Genomic DNA, 21,034 nt, shown 5'->3' with positions numbered 1-21,034 from the left:
AAACCATACTGGGCTCTCACAAGCCAACAAGCTGTCACTTCTTCTGTATTTCACTGGGGCACCTCCTTAAGAAAGTTCTAAAGAAAGAGGCTTCATAAGAGCATCTGCACAGAGACAGAACATGTTTACATTTTTAGATGGCGCGATCAGTTAAAACACAAAGCTGTTCATTTTCTCCTCTGATTCTGCAGACTTGTTTGGAAAGATTTTCTTGCTGTAAATCTGGGGGATTCGTTTGAGTTTTCAGTGGTGTCCCATTTGGTGTGTGAACATATGGTGTGTTTATCTGCCTCCCATCTTTTGGAAGTTTAGTTTTAAGTTGTAGTTTAGATTAATAAGGATGCAGCAGCAACTCTAGAATGAGAAGTTAAAGAATCCCTCCAAACATAGCCAGTTTTTTGAACCCCCTCCACCAGCACATTGAGTTTAATAATAGGAGGACACAGCTTGGATTTTTTGTTTGCTTGTTGTAGCGATGAATACCTGCAATCAGCCCAGAGAAGTAACGAAGAAAGATAAAATATTTTTCTCCACATTGTGATAAAAAGTATAACTTGAACTCTGTCCAGTCATTCTTTAATATTTAGTATGACTAATCATTTTCTTTAAACTACCTTTTTAATTACATCCACATTGCTTGAATGAATAAACCTCTTTATAAATCTGAAGAGTGACTAAAAGATATTCGGAGTAAACTGGGATTTTCACACAGTTTTCCTTTGAAACTGCTGCTATTATGTCCTGTCCTTCACTTAATTTAGACTTTGCATAAAACATAAATGGACCTAGTGCTGAGGGTGCAAACACATACATTCAACCTTCCACAAGGAAAGGACGGTGGGCCCGCCCCCGCAAACACACATATCCATAAGAGATGGAGAGGGGGCGTGTCAGTGTGCCAGAGAGAGTGATGGATGAAGGTATGTATGTCTGTCTCAGTGAGGGGGTTTAAGATCAGTGACGCCCACTCACCTGCCACAGCCACCCAACAAAACCCACCAAACCTCAGACAAATGAATGAGGAAACCACCATCTGATAAATAGGTGAGCAAAATATACACACTGTGAAGCTAATAGCACAAGACACGAAGATTTCAGCTAACATCTCAAGAAGGCAAATCTAATGCTCCTTTTTACTTTCTATTGATGACAACAGTTAAGATATGTCACCCTCTGGTGGTTGAACATGAACACAACACCCTTTCATGCTTTCTAAGCTGCAACAAAGACCATAAATCTATTATCCTGTTCCACTAAAATCTAAACAGTCTCACATATAAATTATATTTATGGTTTTTAGTTGAACAATGGGTGATTTTTGTCAGTAAGAGAAATTACTAGAGTGATGTACCCAAAGGTGAAAGGAAACTAGATGCTGAATGTTCCCTCCGATCTGTAAAGATAGACACAAAGTTATGACAACTTTGTCTGTATTTACTGGCTTAAAATCTGAGATTTTACAAAATTTTAATAAATCATGTATGTTATATCAACTGGGTATGACAGTTGATTTATCACATATGACTTATTAAAATGTATAACATGCCTTTTCAGTAACTTTAATGTTTTAAATAATGTGTACTGCAGTGCTTCACTATAGTTTGAGGGCACACATAAAATGTGTAAAATCTGTACCTGAACTTAAATGTTGTCACCCATTTCTCTCTTCTGATGAAGCCCAGAAAAGACTTTAACCATTAAGTTGGATTTCCTGCCTGTTTTGTACTCATTTTGTGAGAGTACATGACACTCAAATGATTTATATATCATTCTGGAGGGATACTGCCTCATGACAGTTTATCTGGTCCTTTATGTTCCAATGCAGGCATGGATTAGACCCATCCAGTAGAAGCATCACTGATGTGTTGCTGACATCTGGTGTTTAATACGAGTATTACAGTGACAGGACGGTCTGGCTGGGTGATATCCCCAAGGGAATTCTCAAGGGACCTTATCCCTCCTGCTTACTCTGTATTCATGAACGAGCACAGCAGCTGTTCAAAAGCTCTTCATCAGGCGTAATGAACGTGTTCAAGAGAAGAATACTGAGACCATTAGTCAAGGACTAAATAAACACACTAAAGATGCTTTCAGGACAGGGATGAATACTTTAGAGCGAAGAAGCAGTGATATACCTACCAAAAGGTCAGGGAAATTATATAGTTTGCCGCTAGAGTGAGCTTTGCCTATCAGGCCACTAGATGGAACCATAGACCTACATTGATTCATGCTACATACTATAATATTTTTGCAACATTGTACGTGACTTTATCTGAAGTAACAGTAGTATGTGAATAATATTTTAAGAAACTAAATAAGTCTGTATGCCACCTCGTAGGTCAAAGATGACCTGTCCTGTTAGCCTTGTATTATGCGGTTAGTCAGGTTTGGTAGGATTTAGAGCAGAGCAGTACCCCAAAGTTGTACAACGTACAAGGTTGTTTATTAGTCATACAGCACAAGGCTGCATATGACAAAACAGAATTTGTAGTTCCTTTGTGCTACACACACAACATATAATTAAATGTAGGCCTAAATTAAAATATAGTATATAAAATATTACATTATTGTCAAACTTAGTTTGGATTTTTCCTTTACTTTAAAAAATAATTTGGTAAAAGTAGGTAGGACTTAAAAAAACACATTGTACATTTGATTTTAAAGTCAAGTGACTGACAGCATATCAGAGGTTCCTGTGATCCACTGGAGGTGCCCTTGTTCTTGTATACTGCATCTCTTTATATATCAGAACCTTTTTACTAGCGTTTCAGTAGGGCCGCCGTTGCACCAATTTCTGTGACCCCTCAGATTCTGTGACTAAACCCGAACCATCCTGTTTTTTCCCTAACCCTAACAAACACATAGTTAGAGTGACTGTAAACGTCAAGAAGAAGTTATCTAATCTAAGCTGGTAATTGTTCCTCTGTTCCATTATCCAAATTAAATACAAGTTAACCACTTCAGACAGCGGATTTTGACTGCGGATGCTAAAAAACCTTTGTTGTTTCTCAAAATCAGAATAGTCCTCTGCCTTTGATGAGGCTCTGTCAGAGACGCTCTTTGCCCCTGACATTTGCTTTCATGTGCAGGGGCTTTTTTTTTTGACTGGCACAGCTCTTTCAAATGCAAAGCTTGTGGATGGAGAGACTGAAAAGAGGGTATGAAAGGGCACAGCAGAGACACACCCTGTCTCCTGCCACCTCCCCAACCCTGCCTTTGTCGATCCTCTTTGCTCCCCAGGTAGGGAGGTTGCTGCTAATTGGAGGCGTAAATGCTGTGGCACGCATCCTAATTGTGCTTCCCCTGGAGGAGGCGCTCCGGAGGGACTGCAACGTGACTCCATACTCCTCTCTTCACTACATATTTCTAATCTATACTCTGTTCTCATTTTCTTCTCTGTCTTTTTCATATTCCTACAACTTGCTATATAAGGACACCTGTGGTCAGAAGCAAACAAACAAAAGAAAAGCTCTCTCTCTCCACGTGTTTAATCAGCACCATACCAGACATTTTCTAACAAGAAACAAAACAACCGGGCTCAAGTGAAATGACCTTGACAGAAGATATTATCACTTGCTGAAATTAAACTTTGGGAAAAAAGGAAACTGTTTTGGTTTTAGAGCCTCACTGAAAAATAACATTACATTACATTGATATTTTGCCTTCATCTGCATGTGCATAGTGAAGTAACTGAACAAAGGAATGAAAAACATAACACTTAATGAATAAAGAAATGAATACATAATATTATGTTGATTCAAAATTTTTAAATATTGGCATTTTGTTTCATGTTTTTTTTTGAATTCAACAAATTCCAAACACCTTGGCAATCACACAAGCATTGCTTTTGTACATAATGCTCTCGACTGGCTCGTAGCCTACACTGTAGCAGGGAGGCTGTTTATTTCAGGTTCAACTTTTTCCAGAGGGCCTCACAACTTTGTTTTAAATTTGAGATGAATCCATCCTAACAATACGTGGTAAGCGGTGTGCAATACAGCTAACGTCAGCCAACAACTGATTCTTTACTTTCATGCCAGAATTAGAATTTTAAATTCAGTAATTATTTAAATTTGGAACAGGATGTTCTCTTTGTTCCTAACAAACCCAAGGCCAGGCATCAATTGTGTTTGCGTACATGAGAGGTGACGTCACGTTGCACTGACTCATGACATGTTGTGCAGCCGCGCTCTTCTTTGCCACCTAGAGAGTCTTCACAAAGCAGCTCGTGCCTTTGTGTCAAGGTGAGCACAGCTGCAGCACAAGGTCTGATGATGTGATATCAGGCGATGATATCACCCCTTTCAGGACTTCAGGAAACACGTCTTCAAAATGGTGAGGTCAGCCTCACGCAGCTGCTTGTCTTACTCTGCTGTTCTCACCTGGTTTTATTTGAACATAAGATCACATTCAGCGTTTATAAAGCTGTCCGTGTCTAAAATTTCAGACAAAAATCCCAGCTGACATTGGGCGAAAGGCGGGGTACACCCTGAACAGGTCGCCAATCCATCGCAGTCTATGTATTTCAACTCATGTATTCTTAATAAATTGATTCTAATATTAGGTGCTATGTGGATCATGTGATGTTTCATTTCATTTAGCAGATGCTTTTGTCCAATGCAACATAAGTGCAAGTGATGTGAGTGAATTCAAAGTCAAGGAACAAGAATTAGATGGTGTCAATGTGAAGGTGATAATGTATGTCTGGGCCAGTCAAAATAATGTAGAAAAGTGTATTATATTAATGTGGTAACACACCCTTACAGACGCACACACACAAAGTCCAGCCAGGAGGCCAGCTGCTTCAGTTCCACGGCCAACAGAAGGATCCAGCTGCATCGATTACTATAAATAAGTCATGAGCCAAACAGGACCAGTGGGAAAGAGAGAGGTAAACAAAGTAACCTTCCTGTAAACTCTCCCTGGATGACTCTGTGTGTAAAAGGTGAAGGTCTTCAGCCTGGTGTTTAGAGTTGTCAAATGCATTATACAGTAAGAGAGAGGTTCAAACTATAGACAAACTGTAGACAATATCTGTGTCCATTCGTTACTTTTAGAACTTAAATATTATCATTATCATTATTATTATCATTATTATTATTGGAGCTTCTGACTCTGACCTCCTCTAACAGCAGACTTAAAACCTTGTTATCTGCTTTTTTCTCATGTTGTGTTTATTTGGCTTGAAACTGTGTGAAATGTGCTGTGCATTAGTATGGGTCTATCTCCATAAAACATTATATTTCACACTTTCCACAATGCATCATAATAGCATATTTCACAGGGGGTGTGTGGCACTGTGGCTCAGGAGGATAGAGCGGGTCATCACTATCAGGCCAGTGGTTCGATCCCTGGCTCCTCCAGCCTGCATGTCGAAATATCCTTGAGTGTGTGTGTATGAATGTTCCATCCATGGCAGGAGTGAATGTGTACAGTCCGTTCACCATTAGACCCTCCCTGCACAGTATGTAACGCAGACTTTCAGTTTAGAATGACCAAAAACATCAGTTTGGACTTCAAAAAATGACCCTGAAGACATCATCTTTGGACTTTGGAGCTCTCCCTTCAGAACCAGTTAAAGAGATTCCTCCAAATCTGGCAAACCAGAACTTGTAATTAATAGCTAATTGGTAATATATTAACCATCCACATCCACACTTAATATACTATGCTACAGTCTCCTGCCTGCATGACTCTATGTCTCTGTGCTCATGGTCACGCTAGGTTCTTTATCCATACATTATTGGTATTTAAATAATGCAAACTTCTGGTATCTGTTCTGAAACCTGCACACTAAATATGAGCCTTTTCAGCTCTCCCTGGACTAATAGGGACAGAAACACTAGTCATAATAACTTAGTGGCAGTTGTTGAGCATCATTATAAAATAAACAAAAAACAGACTGAATGCATGTGTGCTGTTAATCACTCTGGCTTCATAATTATAATTCAACTTTTAAAGTGGTATCAAGGTAATGGCAGAGAATTAGCATGCAATTTCTTTTTTGAAAGATAGTTCTAATGAGATTATCTAATGACCTGTCATTTGCATAAAGCATATGAATGTCTTGTGTTCATGAGCCACACTCCCACCTGACCTTGTACGCTATGAGCTGATAAAAATGTCTATCTGAAACACTATTCCTATAAGCTTCTTCATGATTAAATGAACCACATAATCACTACCCTGAAGGGAATGTATCCAGCAGAAATTATGGAAATAAAGTGTTTACAAGGAGTACATAGTGTAACATGTGATTATAAACTTCAATATTTGGAGAATTGCATTTCTGATTGTTTTCAGCCCTCACACTGTGTGGCTATACATAACCTATTTACACATCATGTTACTGTACAGGGCAAGGTGGTGGGTTATAATGGCTGCACTGTAAGGAATGATTGGAGGCTGTCACGGACACACACACACACACACACACACACACACACACACACACACACACATACACACTTGCCATTGTGCTTTTTTTTCTCCTCTTCATTATGTGAGCAGTATTAGAGCAGCGTGGACAAGCCTGCACTCAAAGAGGTGTCAGTGGCCCCCGCTGTGGGCAGCAGCAAGAATCTGATTAGTGCTAATGAAGACCTGCAGGAAGTGTTCATGCATGTGTGAGGGGGTGTCCATAGATTAGAGTTGCGATTGTGTGCATGTTAAGCTGCTGTAATGAGACTAATTGCATGTGAAATGTGTGCGCGAATAGTAAATTGGGTGTATTGGGAGCTCTGCTACCCACCTGTAAGAGTCACAGCATAATTCCCTTTCACAAAAACAGATGCCACCATGATCTCGCTTTTATTATGAAAACCCCCCACAGTGATTTAAAAGTCTGCACAGTGGAACTGATAATCACCTCTGACCGCTAACCCCCGCGCTCTGTGACTCTCCTCCACCTGTAAACAGACGTCCACTATTCCAATTCACTCCCCGCTACCTGCCCAGTCTGTTTCCATGGCGACATGCCCTTAACCTTCTGCCAGCCTTCCCCCATGTCGCCGACCCCCTCCGCTCCTTTCTCTCCACTCAGTCTGGGAAATCAGCCTAATAAATAGCTTTATGGTAATCAGGCTGGTGAACGGCAAGTAGAGCTGCCAATCTTAATACACTTATTAAAGTGCCTGAAAATGTCAGTCTCCCTTGTTGCCCTGTGGCCCTCGCCACACGCTCGCTTCACTTTTCACACTCTGTGCAAGTAGTCACGCTGTTTCTGCCCCTCTGTACTGTTACAGTCACTCATCCTGCCTCTGTTCATCTTTCTTTCAGTTCATGTCCTGTGATGATTCATATGTCAGTGTGTAAGGCCAGAGGTCTTCTGTTCTTTCCATGTCAGGGTTACCAAATACAAAAGCATCCACATCCATGAGGAGGTTTTTTTTTTTTTGGTTGTTTGATGGAGAAAAACACTTTGAATTTTAGAATAGATTTTAAGATTTTACTGATAGCATTCAAGGTTGTGCATGTTCAGGCTCATTAATTTTCTGATAAGGCAATCTCCAATGATCTACAGCAGGTTTCACCTCATCTTACGCAGAGTGAGCGGGCCTTTAAGGTCCAGGCCCCTACACTTTGGAACTTACTTACTGAATATCTCAGACTGATGAAATGCGCAGCATCTTTTCAAAACACTTCTTAAAAGCCACCTTTACCCGGTTGTTCCATGTTTTTGTTGTTTGATTTTACTTCTCTTTGTTTAGAAAAGAGCTATGTAAATAAAATTGATTGCAATCATCATTCTGAATTTATTGTAATGTGGCATTTTGATGGCATTCCACAAAGTCTGCAAGTTGATGAATAGATTGCAAAAATCTACATCATTATCCTGAGATTTAGAGGATACTATATATGAACATAAAGTATATTCTATAAACATATATTTCAGGTAGCAAAGTCAGAATATAAAAAAAGGACATACACGGAAAGCACAACATTGTGAGAGGGGAAAAGTGAACCTTTCTTTTATTAGAACATAAAGCGAGGAAGAGTTGGAGAGAATGAAATATTTCCATTCACAGCTTTATGTCACTACTTCTATTGAAAGTACTCCGTATTTCCCTTAAAACCCACGAAAGACTCCTTGAAAACCACTGTGTTTAGTTTTCTTTTAAAATTCTGCTCCTCCCTCAGAAAAGTGTAATCTCGCTGAAACTGGAGTCATCATTCGCTCCTTGAGAGAAATGGCTATGTGGTATCAATCCACAATGTAACCTGAGTGCAGCTGGTCCCCCTCTGATCCTCCATGCTCATCTACTCTTACATGATCTGTTTTACAGGTTGTGTGTTTACTGACCCCCTCTGTAAAATACAAACTGGCCTCATTGTTCAAGAAAATCCCCCACCGTCGTCATCCTCAGTAACGGTCTGGTTTTATTTTTTCTTTTGGCTTTTCACATATGACATGCTCAACAAGTGTTTATTGACACGATCACCCTGTCAGGTATTTCCTCCACCTATCCTGGTCTGTAACTGAAGATTAGGTTAATCATTAAATTGGAGCTGCAGTATTGAAGGAGTATGCAAAGTTTTTGAGCGACAGGCTCAATAAACCGACCTGTTACATAATGAAAACAACAAACACAACCATCATCTATGTCGTTCTAACTGATAACTGACTGCTAACACTTGAACATATATTCATTAGCTGGTGACTAACGTGATCAAACATACTGTATAAGCATGACCTTTTACTGGTAAAAACTTGTTATGACCAGTAGATATATAAAATATAAAAATACCATTAAAGGGTCAGTTCACTCAAATTATAAAATGACATATAGTCTCACTTAGTCCCAGTGGAATCTTATTTTATTTGCCAAGGTTGTCATAGTCATATTGTGATTATCATTAATAATGTTATCATTATTAGTACTACCATTTATTTTTATTGATGTCTGTACCACTACCACCTTTACTGTTGTTTTGTGTTCAGACTCCTTGAGTCTGAGGATTCTGCCTGGTAGTCTATAGGTAGGAATGAAGGCAAAGCAAAATAGCCTGTCGTTCAGAGAGTCATGCTAATGTGTTGGTGTACAATGATTAATAATATCTCTATATTATCAAATATTTGTCTGACTTAATTTTTTCACGTTTAAATCAAATAAAATTCAAATGGCATTTACTTGACAGTCTACAGTAACTTTAATTAGCCCAAAGTCTGACTTTTACATTTAGTTGTCCATATGTGGCTTCAGCCTACACAGGCAACATTGTCATAAATGTCAAAATCTGAATATTCTGCAGACATCACTCTAAGCACATAATTAGGAGGAATTGAAATGGACAAAGAGGAGAAGTGAATATTTTCTCTGTTCAATCCAATTATGGGCTTTTTTGCCTTGTGCACGTGTGTATGTTTGTGTTCATCACCCATTCACACGGATGATGGCATGTCAGGGTAGGGCTCAGACTGACTGTATTGATTAATTAGTGTTTACTCAGTAATTGCCTCGTGATCATTTCTGCTGCAGCCCATGGGTAGCGTTCTCTTGACACACTCACGCACACACACACACACACACACACACATACAGTAACAGCTAATGAATCAATATTGGCATGTTGCATGACAGATACACTGAAGCATAAATTGAGATCATGCATCAAATAATAATGAACAAATCATACAGTGGATGGGTTACTGCTGAATCTCATTTCTGTCTATTGATGAATTTTGTTAACAGTACAACAACTATTAAAATAGCAGTCATTCTTCTGGTTGTAATTACTTTATACAAGAGTCTACAATTAGATGCAAAGAGAAAAACAACAACAAGTGTAACAAAGGGAGAAGGAAACAGTGATACAGTTCAACAAAAAATGCCATTAAACAAAGGAACTTGGCAGTTTCAAGTAAATATATATTGCATGGTGGAATCTTGTGTTTTCAAATAAAAACATGAAACATATCATTCAGAGCCATACAGAGGGCATGCTTTACTATCTCCTTCTGTGTGAGCTCAGAAATAGTAGGAATAAACAACTTTAAAATACAAATAAAATGAATTCGTTAAATTATGTAAATGAAATTATAATGGAAACAAAAAGTAGAAAATAAAAAAATAACTTATTTTGCAGCTTTGTTGATAATTGTGAACATTTATGAAAAGAGTTGAGCATAACACGTCTGGGCATGTTCACCCATGATTAAAACATTCAAGGTAACAGAAGGAGAACACATTATGGTATATGACACAAAGCCACCATGATCTGGACTCGCCACACTGTTTTGATATCTTTGTATTCATAGGCATGCATGACCAATTGTGTTGACACTGCAGGGTTGTCATTTCTTTCCCACCAATGGATTCAAAAGATAATTGGCAGGGGGATTGTGATGTGAAATAGATTTTGGAGACAGCTATATGTATAATGATGCGTGTGTGCATGTGAGTGTGTGTGTGTGTGTGTGTGTGTGTAAGAGAAAGAAATAATACAGAGGCAGCTAGATGTGCATATTTCTATATTGACACTGACATGTGTAAGTATTGTGTGTGCATGTGGGATGTAACCAAGTCCTTCCACTCAAATGTTAATTTTACTGCACCAACAGTCCAGTCACTTGTACAACCACAACCAGATTCTGAAATCAATTCACTTTAAAAAAAAAAAAAAAAAAAAAACACTTCATATCTTCACTCCACGTATTTCAAAGCATCCAGTTTTAGCAATCCTGTTTTAACTCCATTTGTCTAACATAGGCAAAAAGTCATTACTCGTAAGAGGAAAATGCTATGCATACAAATTTAACTATTCGCCCACGATCATGATGCAATATCTGACTTCAGGAAAGTAATGTTTTAGTTATGACAGAGGCATTTTATATCAAGTACATCAGTGCTTTTCCTTTCAGCTACATTTTTTAATCCCACTCAAACTACATGTGGCTACAGTGAATGCATAGATGTGCCGTGAAGTGGACAGTACTGACACTTACTCATAAGTAATTGCACTGACTGGAATAGCAATGGTGCAGGGCAGATGTGATGAACAAAAGGACAGTGTCATCACACTCAATCTACAGAGGACGCTCACTCAGTTAAGATGTTGTAAGGGTTAGGGGGTTTGTAGATTAGGTTAAGGGTTACGACCTCTCTTGGTGACCCCTGAGTCATCAGCACACTTAACCCCTCATGTTGATTGACCTCCTCCGTGTATGTGAGCTCCCAGATGAATGGTGCAGTCAGCCTCTTTAACATACCGAAGCGGGAGTTGTTGAGAATAGAAAGTGTGGATAATTTATGGAGGCATCGATTGAGGACAAAGCTCTGTTTTTTTGACTTGTGTGCTTGCAGTGTGCAGGCAAGCGTTGTGTGATTTCATTGATTTAAACATTCTGCATCTTAATGTCATTAACCCATTAAAACATTTGTTTAATTGTTGAAAACAAAAATCTTTATTTCCATAACTCCTGTCTTCATTTTGAAAAACACTAATAAGTTTTTAGAGTAAGACAGAGGCTTCACTGCAGTCGGTTTTATTTACAGTATAATGTTTAATAATGCTATATGCAATATTCTAGGATCTTGGCTAGTCCAACAAAATTTCCAAAAGTCACCCCTTTTTCCGATTTTAAAATCAAAAAGTCAAAAGAAAATTTATTATTAATGTTTTTACTTGTGAAAGGGAAAAAATTTAATTAGAGATGCATCTAAACAGTTGCTTTAAGGCTGGGTCACATCAGAAAGTGGCACAGCAAAATGCATATACAAGTTACTTATCTTGGTCACTAACAGGACAATAAGTGCACACATTTTATTCAAAAGACATAATGTATACGTACCACTGACTCCTGTCTCATGACTTGTCTCATTTGTGCAAACCTTTGTTTTTGGTGAAACACTGCTAAGAGATTACGAGCTTCCTCTGTTCTGGACTTCCTGGCTCTCTGTCAAGATGGCTTGCTATTGGTCAAGGGCGTGAATTTGCCATTGTCAGAGTTCACAATTATTTACTTTAACCCAGCAAGTGAACCACTGAAATGACTGTATTTTGGTGTTTTAAATGCTGGTGTGACCAGGCCTTAATCTTCCAAGCCCCTGAGTGTGTTTGACTGAGAGCTCAGACGGCAGAGGCACTGAAACACAATGTCAACAAATGTGCTTTTCACTGCAGCTTACAAGCTAAGAAATTACAGTATTTTGTCAGTAGTGGTATCAAACAATACAGACTACACCATTCAGCAACTGAACTGACTGATGTCGACATTTGCAGGTAAATTTTTCAACTGTTCGTTGTGCTACAGTTGACGAGCTAATTAGTTAGCTAGCCTGCAAAATGATGCTGGTAAACTAGATGTTTGTTCGATGGGTGCCGAGGTGCAACATGTTGATAAATGAGAGGACGTTAGCTAGAAAGCTGTATTTCTGTCACAGTCAGCCAATGATACAGAAGAACGATGGCACATACTGCTTTTTGCTATGTAGAATTTCTCTGGCATAGCTGACAGGGAAAGACTGTCACTCGAAATGCCCAGACAGGCTCTTCCGTGAAAGAGAATATTTTTCTCACTTTGGATGCTGATTATATCTCAGTAGAGAGCACAGGACATGCCATTAAGAAAGCAGATCTGTATGAAATGTTGTAGGAGAACAAAAGGAAAAGAAAATGATGATAAACCAGCTTTTGTGAAATGGTTCTAAAGTGCAGAATGGGATGAAGACAGCCAGCTTCTCTCTCGGTGAAAAACTGAAAGGGAACATAAAAGAACATCATTTTCATTCACTCCAATAACTCTGTCACCTGAATGGCCGCCCCAGGAACAAAACTGAATTATCATACACTCATCTACGTGGCTTCCCTCAACTCTTCCTCCCACAAACAGTCTGGCAATTGAACAATTCACAATGACAATTATAATTCCTTCATATCCCCGATCCATGCTTCTTCTTTTTTTTGTTAAGCAAATACATGATACTAATCCCTGCTCGTATACTGCACCTTATGAGTAAATATCACCACCGTCTTATATCTTCATCACCATCGAATCTGGCTGTGCTCACCACCTGGAGAAATCCTCTCAGTGATGGAGGAAGTTGTCCAAGCTGCTATTACCATATGCAGAACTCTCTCCTGCTTACAAAGAAGCTTCTCCTGCCCTTCCCTCTCTCTCCTCCTTCCCCTTCAGTGTTCATCTTCGCCACAGATGCTGCCTAATTTCCATTCCTGCTCGGTTATGTACATAATTCTGCATATTATCAGAGACACAAGGGGCTAAGCATGGAACACACAGTAAAAAAAAATGTCTTTTGAACAGGCCTAATGTGAAAGATATACTTATTTGCTTGGAGAATCAAAAAGAATAAAGTTTGTTTCTAATGCTGAATATTATTTAATGATAAGTAAGTCTTTTTGGTATCATAACAATCTCAGATGTATCTGCAAATAGTGTTTTATCTCGCACATTAGATAAAAATGTACCCAATCTAAATCCACTTTTGCAAAGTAAAAAAAAACTTTTGGTGGAACTGTTTGGATAACAAAAGCTCAAATGGTCCATTCAAGCTAGTAGATGGGGGGCAATGATTCAACAGAAGACCCCATGCTGTAGCTACAGATTGGGGCTTTAAAGTGAAATTGTGGATGATAACCTTATCAGGGGTGCAGCAGGCCGGTGCTTGATGGAAACCGTGATGAGGAGGCTCAAGCTGATAAGGCTGAAAATACGTTGAGATGATCTGACGGTAATTGGGCTCCTAGCTGGACTGCTGAGCACCGCCTGATGTTATTCATCCTCTCCTGGAAGAGACTGAGGACATTTCTTAATGGGAAAGATGGGAGGTGCAGATGGAGGGATAAGGTGAAGGAGCACAGAATGGGTGGAGAAAGAGAAGAGGTGAATATGCAGTGGCTCTCATCCTTCATTATCAAGATGCTGTCATACACCAATACATACACACAGATACAAAGGCACTCACTAGCTTTTATTTTCTATTTTCCTTTGGTTGTGCATTCACACAATGTGGCGATGCTATTTATGCAACATCCATTCTGATAGATCAAGGCGAATTGGAACAAATTTGAAGTCTGGCAGACAGAGGGAGTGGGCAAATGTAGAGTGAAATAGGGGGAGGATAAAGGAATGCACGATGAATGACAGAGAGGCAGGAGAATAAAACAGATGAGGAGAGAGCGACAGACACAGCTGAAGATTCCTAAAATTGTCAAATAAGAACAGTAGGATGTAATCTTTGTTTGACCAAATGTGACTGGGAATAGGACAGAGGGTTTACTTCACAAATCGTCATTTTTGCTAAAATTTTTGCTTTGATTTTGGTTTTACTCTTGGCTGTTGCCTTATGATGATGATGATTATGACGTCTTTTTACTTACCACTACATCAATTATAACTATAATCCGCTGTTCCCCTTTCTTCCACCCGCATCCTTTCATTTAGCTCAACATAACTGCTTCAGCGACAGGTCAGACTGCAGACTGCAACATAAAAACTATTAGCACCTTCCCATTGGGGTTCTTTGTTTTGGTAAAAGATATAAGGTTCTATATGGACTAGGGGTAAAGCTACTATCTGTATCTGTGTATTTCACAAAAGTATCTGTAACATCTGGAGTGGGTGGAGCTTGTGTATGTAGATATCATAGGTAGGTACTAAAACAGCTTTATCTGGATGAGTGTCACTGAATGTCTGTGCTACTAGCGGTCCCTGTGCAGACAATCAACTGGATTACTTTTGATCCTCAAAACAAAGATCTTGCAGTAATCTGATGATCATGAGACAAAATCAGCAGCTTCTTTCTGTGATTTCTAAAAGGATTTATAGAGAGTGACTTGCAGTGTGTGTGTGGCACCACGCGTCGTATGGTGTACGGCATGTGTTTTGTATTGACTGATCTGTTCATATTTGAAATTGTATTGATTCATTTAAATCCCTAATAGGGATGATTTCTAAATGACTTAATTATCCAAATGCTTTATTATATTTGGGGTACCATCACAGAAACATAAATCGAATGTGAAGGCTTCCCTGTCATGGAATATCATGGAGGAGAATAACTTTTTCTCACATATTCCACAAATACTCCACCATATACTGTATATCTACTTTCTGAAATAAAATATAGAGCTTTTCACATGATGTTCATGCAGTAGCTGTGCCAACAGGATGCATGTGCATGTGACTGAGAGAAGCGTTTGCAACCACACTTGAGTTGGCTGATCTGTTTGACTATTCTGGACCATAGTGCACTGATGTTTTACACCATCAGTTGCTTCCATTCATATCAGAGATGATACAGATACAGAGGTTGTTAATTGAATTCATCTGTCAACGTCAGGTGACCACGTTAAATTGCCGGGACTTAGATTCACCTGTCAACATTTTGAAAAACACGTCAGCTGAATAAAAGGCATCAAAAATAAAGAAAGTGGCAGTTACACAGTTGCAGGTGCAAGTTTAGTCTTCATAACAAATTGACAAATGTGTACTACTCAGTGATCACCACTATTGATTTACATTGTATCTGGTATTCAACAATGAAGGGACTGCAACAAAAACGGGTCCACTGAGCATCATGGGAGAGTCCATTGCAAGGCTTGTGTGTGAAAAGTCCCAACTCTCCCCTACCAGAACAGTGGCTTTGTGTTGGCTGGATGCTACCATTGCGGGGGGTTCAAATCCCTCCACCCCCTGCTCTCCGCCATAGTTTGGTCATCAGACATTCTCTTTTTAGCCCACTACAAAGTCCCAGCCATAGCCACACTGCCAGCATCAGCATCAGCATGCTGAAAAAGGTCACATTTAATGATCCAGACGTCACGCTGGAGCTGGAACCAGTTTTGACAGGAAGCGTGGGGTCCAAAGGTGAAACAGTGTTTGTGTCTGCATTCCTGTGGACTTCGTGTGCATCTCCGTGCATTTCTGCATCCACGTTTAAAGTGTATGTGAGTTACCGAGAGACGCAACAGCTGTGGTTGACTAATGGTTGGCTTTCGGAGATGGCAGAGTTAAGCTGAGGTGAGTAGGAGGGGAGACAACTGGTGGTTCCCAGTGCATGGCTTGGGCTACGAATAAAGATGTTTGGCTTCCCAAATGCTCCCTAGAAATCAATTAATAATGCATTTCTTACAGCCAGCCGTTCCTAGTGCATACCTGAGGAATACAGCAGCAAGGAAGTAGTGGATCTAGTAGGAGCAATGCCTGCTCTAGTTAGTTGGCATAATTTTGTGCTATAGGTCCACAGCCCTTTGCAGATACTGTCTGGATTCACACGGCTTCAGCCTGAAAGCACCAATAGGACCAAACAACCACCTCAGGGCTCCACGGTAAAAGAAGTTAAACCCTCCTCTCAGAGCTCCTGGTGGGCGTCAGGGCACCAGGGTGGCTGCCTTCAGTCCCAAGAGCCTCTTTTTGAATTTAGCATGTCTCCAGCAGTGTGCAAATTGGACAGCCTTGATTGTATGAATAACTGTTCTGCACTGATAAAGATTCTGCAGGCAGCTCTGCTTCTGCACAAATAAAATCACTTTTGGTTGATGTGCATGTGTGTGTGTGTGTGTGTGTGTGTGTTGGGGGGGGGGGGGGGGGGGGGGGCACCTTTATGGGATTTGCATATTGAAATATTTAGAAGTAATTAGCTTGTAAATATGCACACACGCATAGACACACATGCACACAGCGTTAATGACTCCCTGGCAGATTTATGGTGAATAGAGCAAAGGGGAGCCTACTTGACCTCCATGAAGGGACAAATGGCCGCATTAGGACCCATAAATTACAACACATACACACACACACATACAACAGCAGCAGACATCGCCATCTCCAGCTGCCTAAATGCAAAGATGCCTATGAGTATTTGTACACACACACACACACACACACACACACACACACACACACACACACCCATACACATACACATACACACACACACACACACACACACACACACACATCAGTTCATCTGACAATCATTCCATGAACACTTAATAAAATACTATTAAATTATTATTCAATTATATGTGGAAATGATCATATTGATTATTTTCTCTCTCCTTAATTTCCATCTACAGAATCCTAAAGATGGACTTGACCTGAGGTTTTATTGATTAAACAGCAGACAATGTAATAGTAATTTCCATTTTTCAGCGAACAAAAGCAGAAAAAAAATGAACTTGCTAAACCGTGCTTCTCTGTGTGGCATGACTCCTTGATATATTGATATATTGACTTGATATAAAATGTTAATCAATTCCTTCAATTCACAAGCCAAAGCTCTTCTTCAAAGCTCTGTTTCTGGTGAGTGCACCTGAGAGCACGTGTCTTAGCACCTATTGATTCTGCAGTCTATTATGGATTTTGAATGTATCATCACAGCCAGAAGTTGCATCCAGAGCACAAATGAGCGTGTGAGAGGAGGGTGTGTGGGTGGAAAGCTAGAGAAGCTAATTGGGCTGTCATTTCTACTGTAGCTGTATCACACAACAGACATTTTGAAGTAATTCACTTAATAGTTGCATAAAGTAAAAATGCCCCTCTCATGTGTTTCTTATATATCTTATCTATATTTTATTCCTGGGAAGTAATTATGTCAATTAACTTGTGCACAGTTGGGGTCTGTATATGGGGAAATTAAAGTTGTAAAGAAGTTCACTTATTTTTGTTTTCAGATACACAGTCCATAGACAGAAATTGATAATTGTCAATAGAAACATACAATGACTTTTTTCATTTTAATTCATTCATTTTACATTCCCGAGATCCAAGTTCCCTTTAATCAACCTTCATTGCTGGTCAGGTATAATCAGGTAATAGTCAGTGCCCATGCGTCAGTTGCAGAGCATAAATCCCTAAAGAAACTGTCAATAGAGAAATCAGAAAAGGTCCGATAAAGGAAGAAAGAAAGCGAACGACTGAGAGAACTAATAGATAAACTTGCCAGGCTCCGACCGTCCACTATAGTGCTGTGTTGGAGTGAATTGTCCATTATTTCCCAAATTGGTTATCGGGCTGCATTGATTTTCCCAGTGAGCCTCCCTCTGAGGCCCAGGTCGACCCACACAAGCTGTCCGCCCACTGCCTTGCTATTGAGCTTTTCGCCTGGATACCCACGGTTTGACCAACAGCAACCCCGCTGATGAATCAGCACATAATGGCCAGTGAAATACATCTCTATTATAGCAATAAAAATATGTGGGGTACCAATCTAAATCCAGGCAAAGATGACAATGGACCTATAGTAAAATAGCTGGATATGCTTTTTTCAAGAAACTGCGATATTGATGTCTGTAGCAAGGGGACATTTAAATGCCATTATTTGCCTTTCATTCTCTCCATGTCGTCAATCCATTTTCTTCTCACCAGTTTACAATGGAAAAAGTGTCTATACTTTATCTCACTGATCACTGATTAGTAGAACTTTATGCTTATATGTCACAGAATATGAAGCCAGAGGCACACGAGGCACGTCTATCTCTCAGCCGATCAGTCTGTGTTGCTCTGCACCAGATAGATTCCTCTCAATAGATTCATTGTTCCCACTCGCCTCTCATGCTTACTTTTTCATCGGGCTGCTATAGATCTTCGGGGTGAACACAGCGCTCAATCTACACTCCATTAGAGCTTGTGGATGAGAGAGGGGATGAAAAGAAAGAAAGAAATAGAAGTGTGAGGGCAGTGAAAGAGAAGCTATAAAGTCAGCATTACTGATACAGCCAACACTGCTGCTGCTTGAAGCTGGTTATCAGGACAGGCAGGGAAGGTGGTGGTGGGTGGGTGGGTGGGGGGTCAGAAGCAAATCAAATCTACCCCTCACGCCCATGTCCACTCATCAAAAGGCAAACCTCACTCCCCTCTGTGACAAAATACACACCAATTACCTACATACATACACACCCACACAAGGCAGCACAATGAGGGCACACAGTACCCCACTCACTGACTCTTAACCATCAGTCAATGGACACAAGCTGGGAAGCAGCTGGATATTTGAGAAATCAACTCGGAATTGAAATGGGAGAGAAAGAAAGAAAGAAAGAATGAAAGAAAAGAAGGAAGGAAGGAAAGAAGGAAGGAAGGGAGACAGAAAGAAAGGAGGGAAGGAAGGAAGGAAGGAAGGAAAGAAGAAAGAAAGAAAGAAAGAAAGAAAGCAAGATAGAAAGAAAGGAAGGAAGGAAGGAAGACAGAAAGGAGGGAAGGAAGGAAGGAAAGAAGAAAGAAAGAAAGAAAGAAAGGAAGGAAGATAGAAAGAAAGGAAGGAAGGAAGGAAGGAAGGAAAGAAGGAAGAAAGGAAGAAACAAAGACAGAAAGAAAGGAAGGAAGGAAGGAAGGAAAGAAGGAAGAAAGGCAAGAAACAAAGACAGAAAGGCAGAATGAAAGGAAGGAAGGAAGGAAGGAAGTGTGTTTGTGTGTGTGTGTGTGCGTGTGTGTGTGTGTGTGTGTTTTACTATATTTGTGGGATCCAAAAACAGAGTTCCACTATACTTGTGGGGTCCGACAGCTTGTGATGGTTAAGGTCAGGTGTAAGGGGCTAGGGAATGCATTATGTCAGTGATGGATCCCTGCAAAGATATTAACACAAGGCTGTGTGTGTGTGTGTGTGTGTGTGTGTGTGTGTGGCTGAATGCTGCTTTCGTTAGTATGCACTGACATGGAGACAAAGCTAGGGTGCTCATTATAGTAGGCATCAAGATGATCTGTTGACTTAATTCTACCCTATACACATGTACAAACGCACACGCACAGACACACAGACAACCACACACACACTTACATATGTATACAGTATATACAACCCTGACGTTAGAGCAAAGCACAGCAGGGACGTCTCATTACACCATGATAATAAGCCTGGGCAGAAGCACAGTAAAAACCAAAAATTCCCTACACAGCCATAAAAAAACAAGGGTTTTGTGAATTCCACCCGGAGCAAAACCAAGACAAGTGCTGTGAGACTGAGCTTTATCACTGACAGAGAGGAAGAGAGAAGCCCAGTGGCAAAAGTTAAGGAGATGTGACAGCTCATCCAGTCCGTCGTGCTTGACAGCAGACAGCTTCATTTAACCGAGCAAGCAGGGTGCCGCTCATGCTTCTGCAAAATAGACCGTGTTATTGGGTAATACTGTCTCTCTGTCACATTTTACTCACAGCCCACAAAACACTCTGGCAAGTGTGTGATACCACTGTGCTGAATTCATCCGTTTACCTTTTGTGACTCTTTTCTGACAGTAATCTTCAGAGGGACTTGTACTGAGGCAAGTACTGGTTCAATACTTTGCTCAAGGACACAAGTCGTGGCTGTAGATGGACATGGAGGGCTGATCATCCTGCCCAATTTTAAAGTCTTCCAATTATTCCTAGTTTAATTCATTTAGACTTACATCAATTTAGCTTTAGTAATCTTAAAATCAGGAAGCAAGGGACTTAAACAGTGGGACTTTATCTTTATCATTTATTTATATTTTTAGTCCTCTAATCAGCTTTTAGTAATGTTACTGTATAATTCACAACTGTCACCATAAGTTCTTAGAAACTCATTATGCATGTGACAGTATATGTGGTCTGAGAGCAGCAGATTTTAATCTGTCATAAGCACCTCCTCTGATTTCAAACACCCATTCATCTCCAATCACCTCACATGAGATTTACTCTCATGACAACTCCTTCCACTTTCCCTTTTCAACTCCCTCCCCGGCTCAACTCCACATTACCATCACAAAAGACACTCCCTTGTAAGTGTTTCCAGTCTTTTTCAAGAAAACGTGTGTCCTCTTGCATCAGACTGTCAGGAGAAGAAGGCAAAGACAAACGGGGGGCGGGGGGGTTAAACAGGGGAGGAGGATGGAGGAGAGGATGCAAAAGCAAATTCCTTGCGCTTACCGTTGAAGCCGGTGAAGTTTCCCCAGTCAAGCAGGGAGCTGTTGAATGAGGGCAGGGAGGCGTTGAAGAACAGATCGTTGCTGTTGGACGAGTTTCGGATGTTGTCAGTGAACAGGTTCATCTGCAGCAGGGTCTTGATCAGATAGCGCAGCATCTTGCCGTGCAGAGGGACCTGCACCCCCCCCCCCC

The 21,034-nt window shown here is 40.2% G+C and overlaps 1 protein-coding gene across 5 annotated transcripts in view; it reads left to right on the top strand.

Moving 5' to 3' along the window:
• Positions 1 to 3,830: 3,830 nt before the first annotated feature.
• The window catches only part of LOC123962742 (myb/SANT-like DNA-binding domain-containing protein 2), a 57,934-nt gene continuing 40,730 nt past the window's right edge, over positions 3,831 to 21,034 (top strand). Inside the window, exons 1-3 of one of the 5 annotated variants that reach the window (XM_046039024.1) lie at positions 3,831 to 3,980; positions 4,185 to 4,335; positions 4,767 to 4,891. In XM_046039024.1, the coding sequence (XP_045894980.1) occupies positions 4,859 to 4,891 (33 nt within the window). In that variant the 5' untranslated portion in view covers positions 3,831 to 3,980; positions 4,185 to 4,335; positions 4,767 to 4,858. Of the gene's footprint in view, positions 3,981 to 4,082; positions 4,336 to 4,447; positions 4,564 to 4,621; positions 4,691 to 4,766; positions 4,892 to 21,034 lie in introns of those variants that run through there. The other 4 variants (XM_046039022.1, XM_046039021.1, XR_006823049.1 and 1 more) reach the window with 4 other exon arrangements.

The sequence above is a fragment of the Micropterus dolomieu genome, linkage group LG23 (assembly GCF_021292245.1).
Source record: "Micropterus dolomieu isolate WLL.071019.BEF.003 ecotype Adirondacks linkage group LG23, ASM2129224v1, whole genome shotgun sequence".
Lineage (NCBI taxonomy): Eukaryota > Metazoa > Chordata > Actinopteri > Centrarchiformes > Centrarchidae > Micropterus > Micropterus dolomieu.
This window is presented reverse-complemented; position numbering and strand designations above follow the sequence as displayed.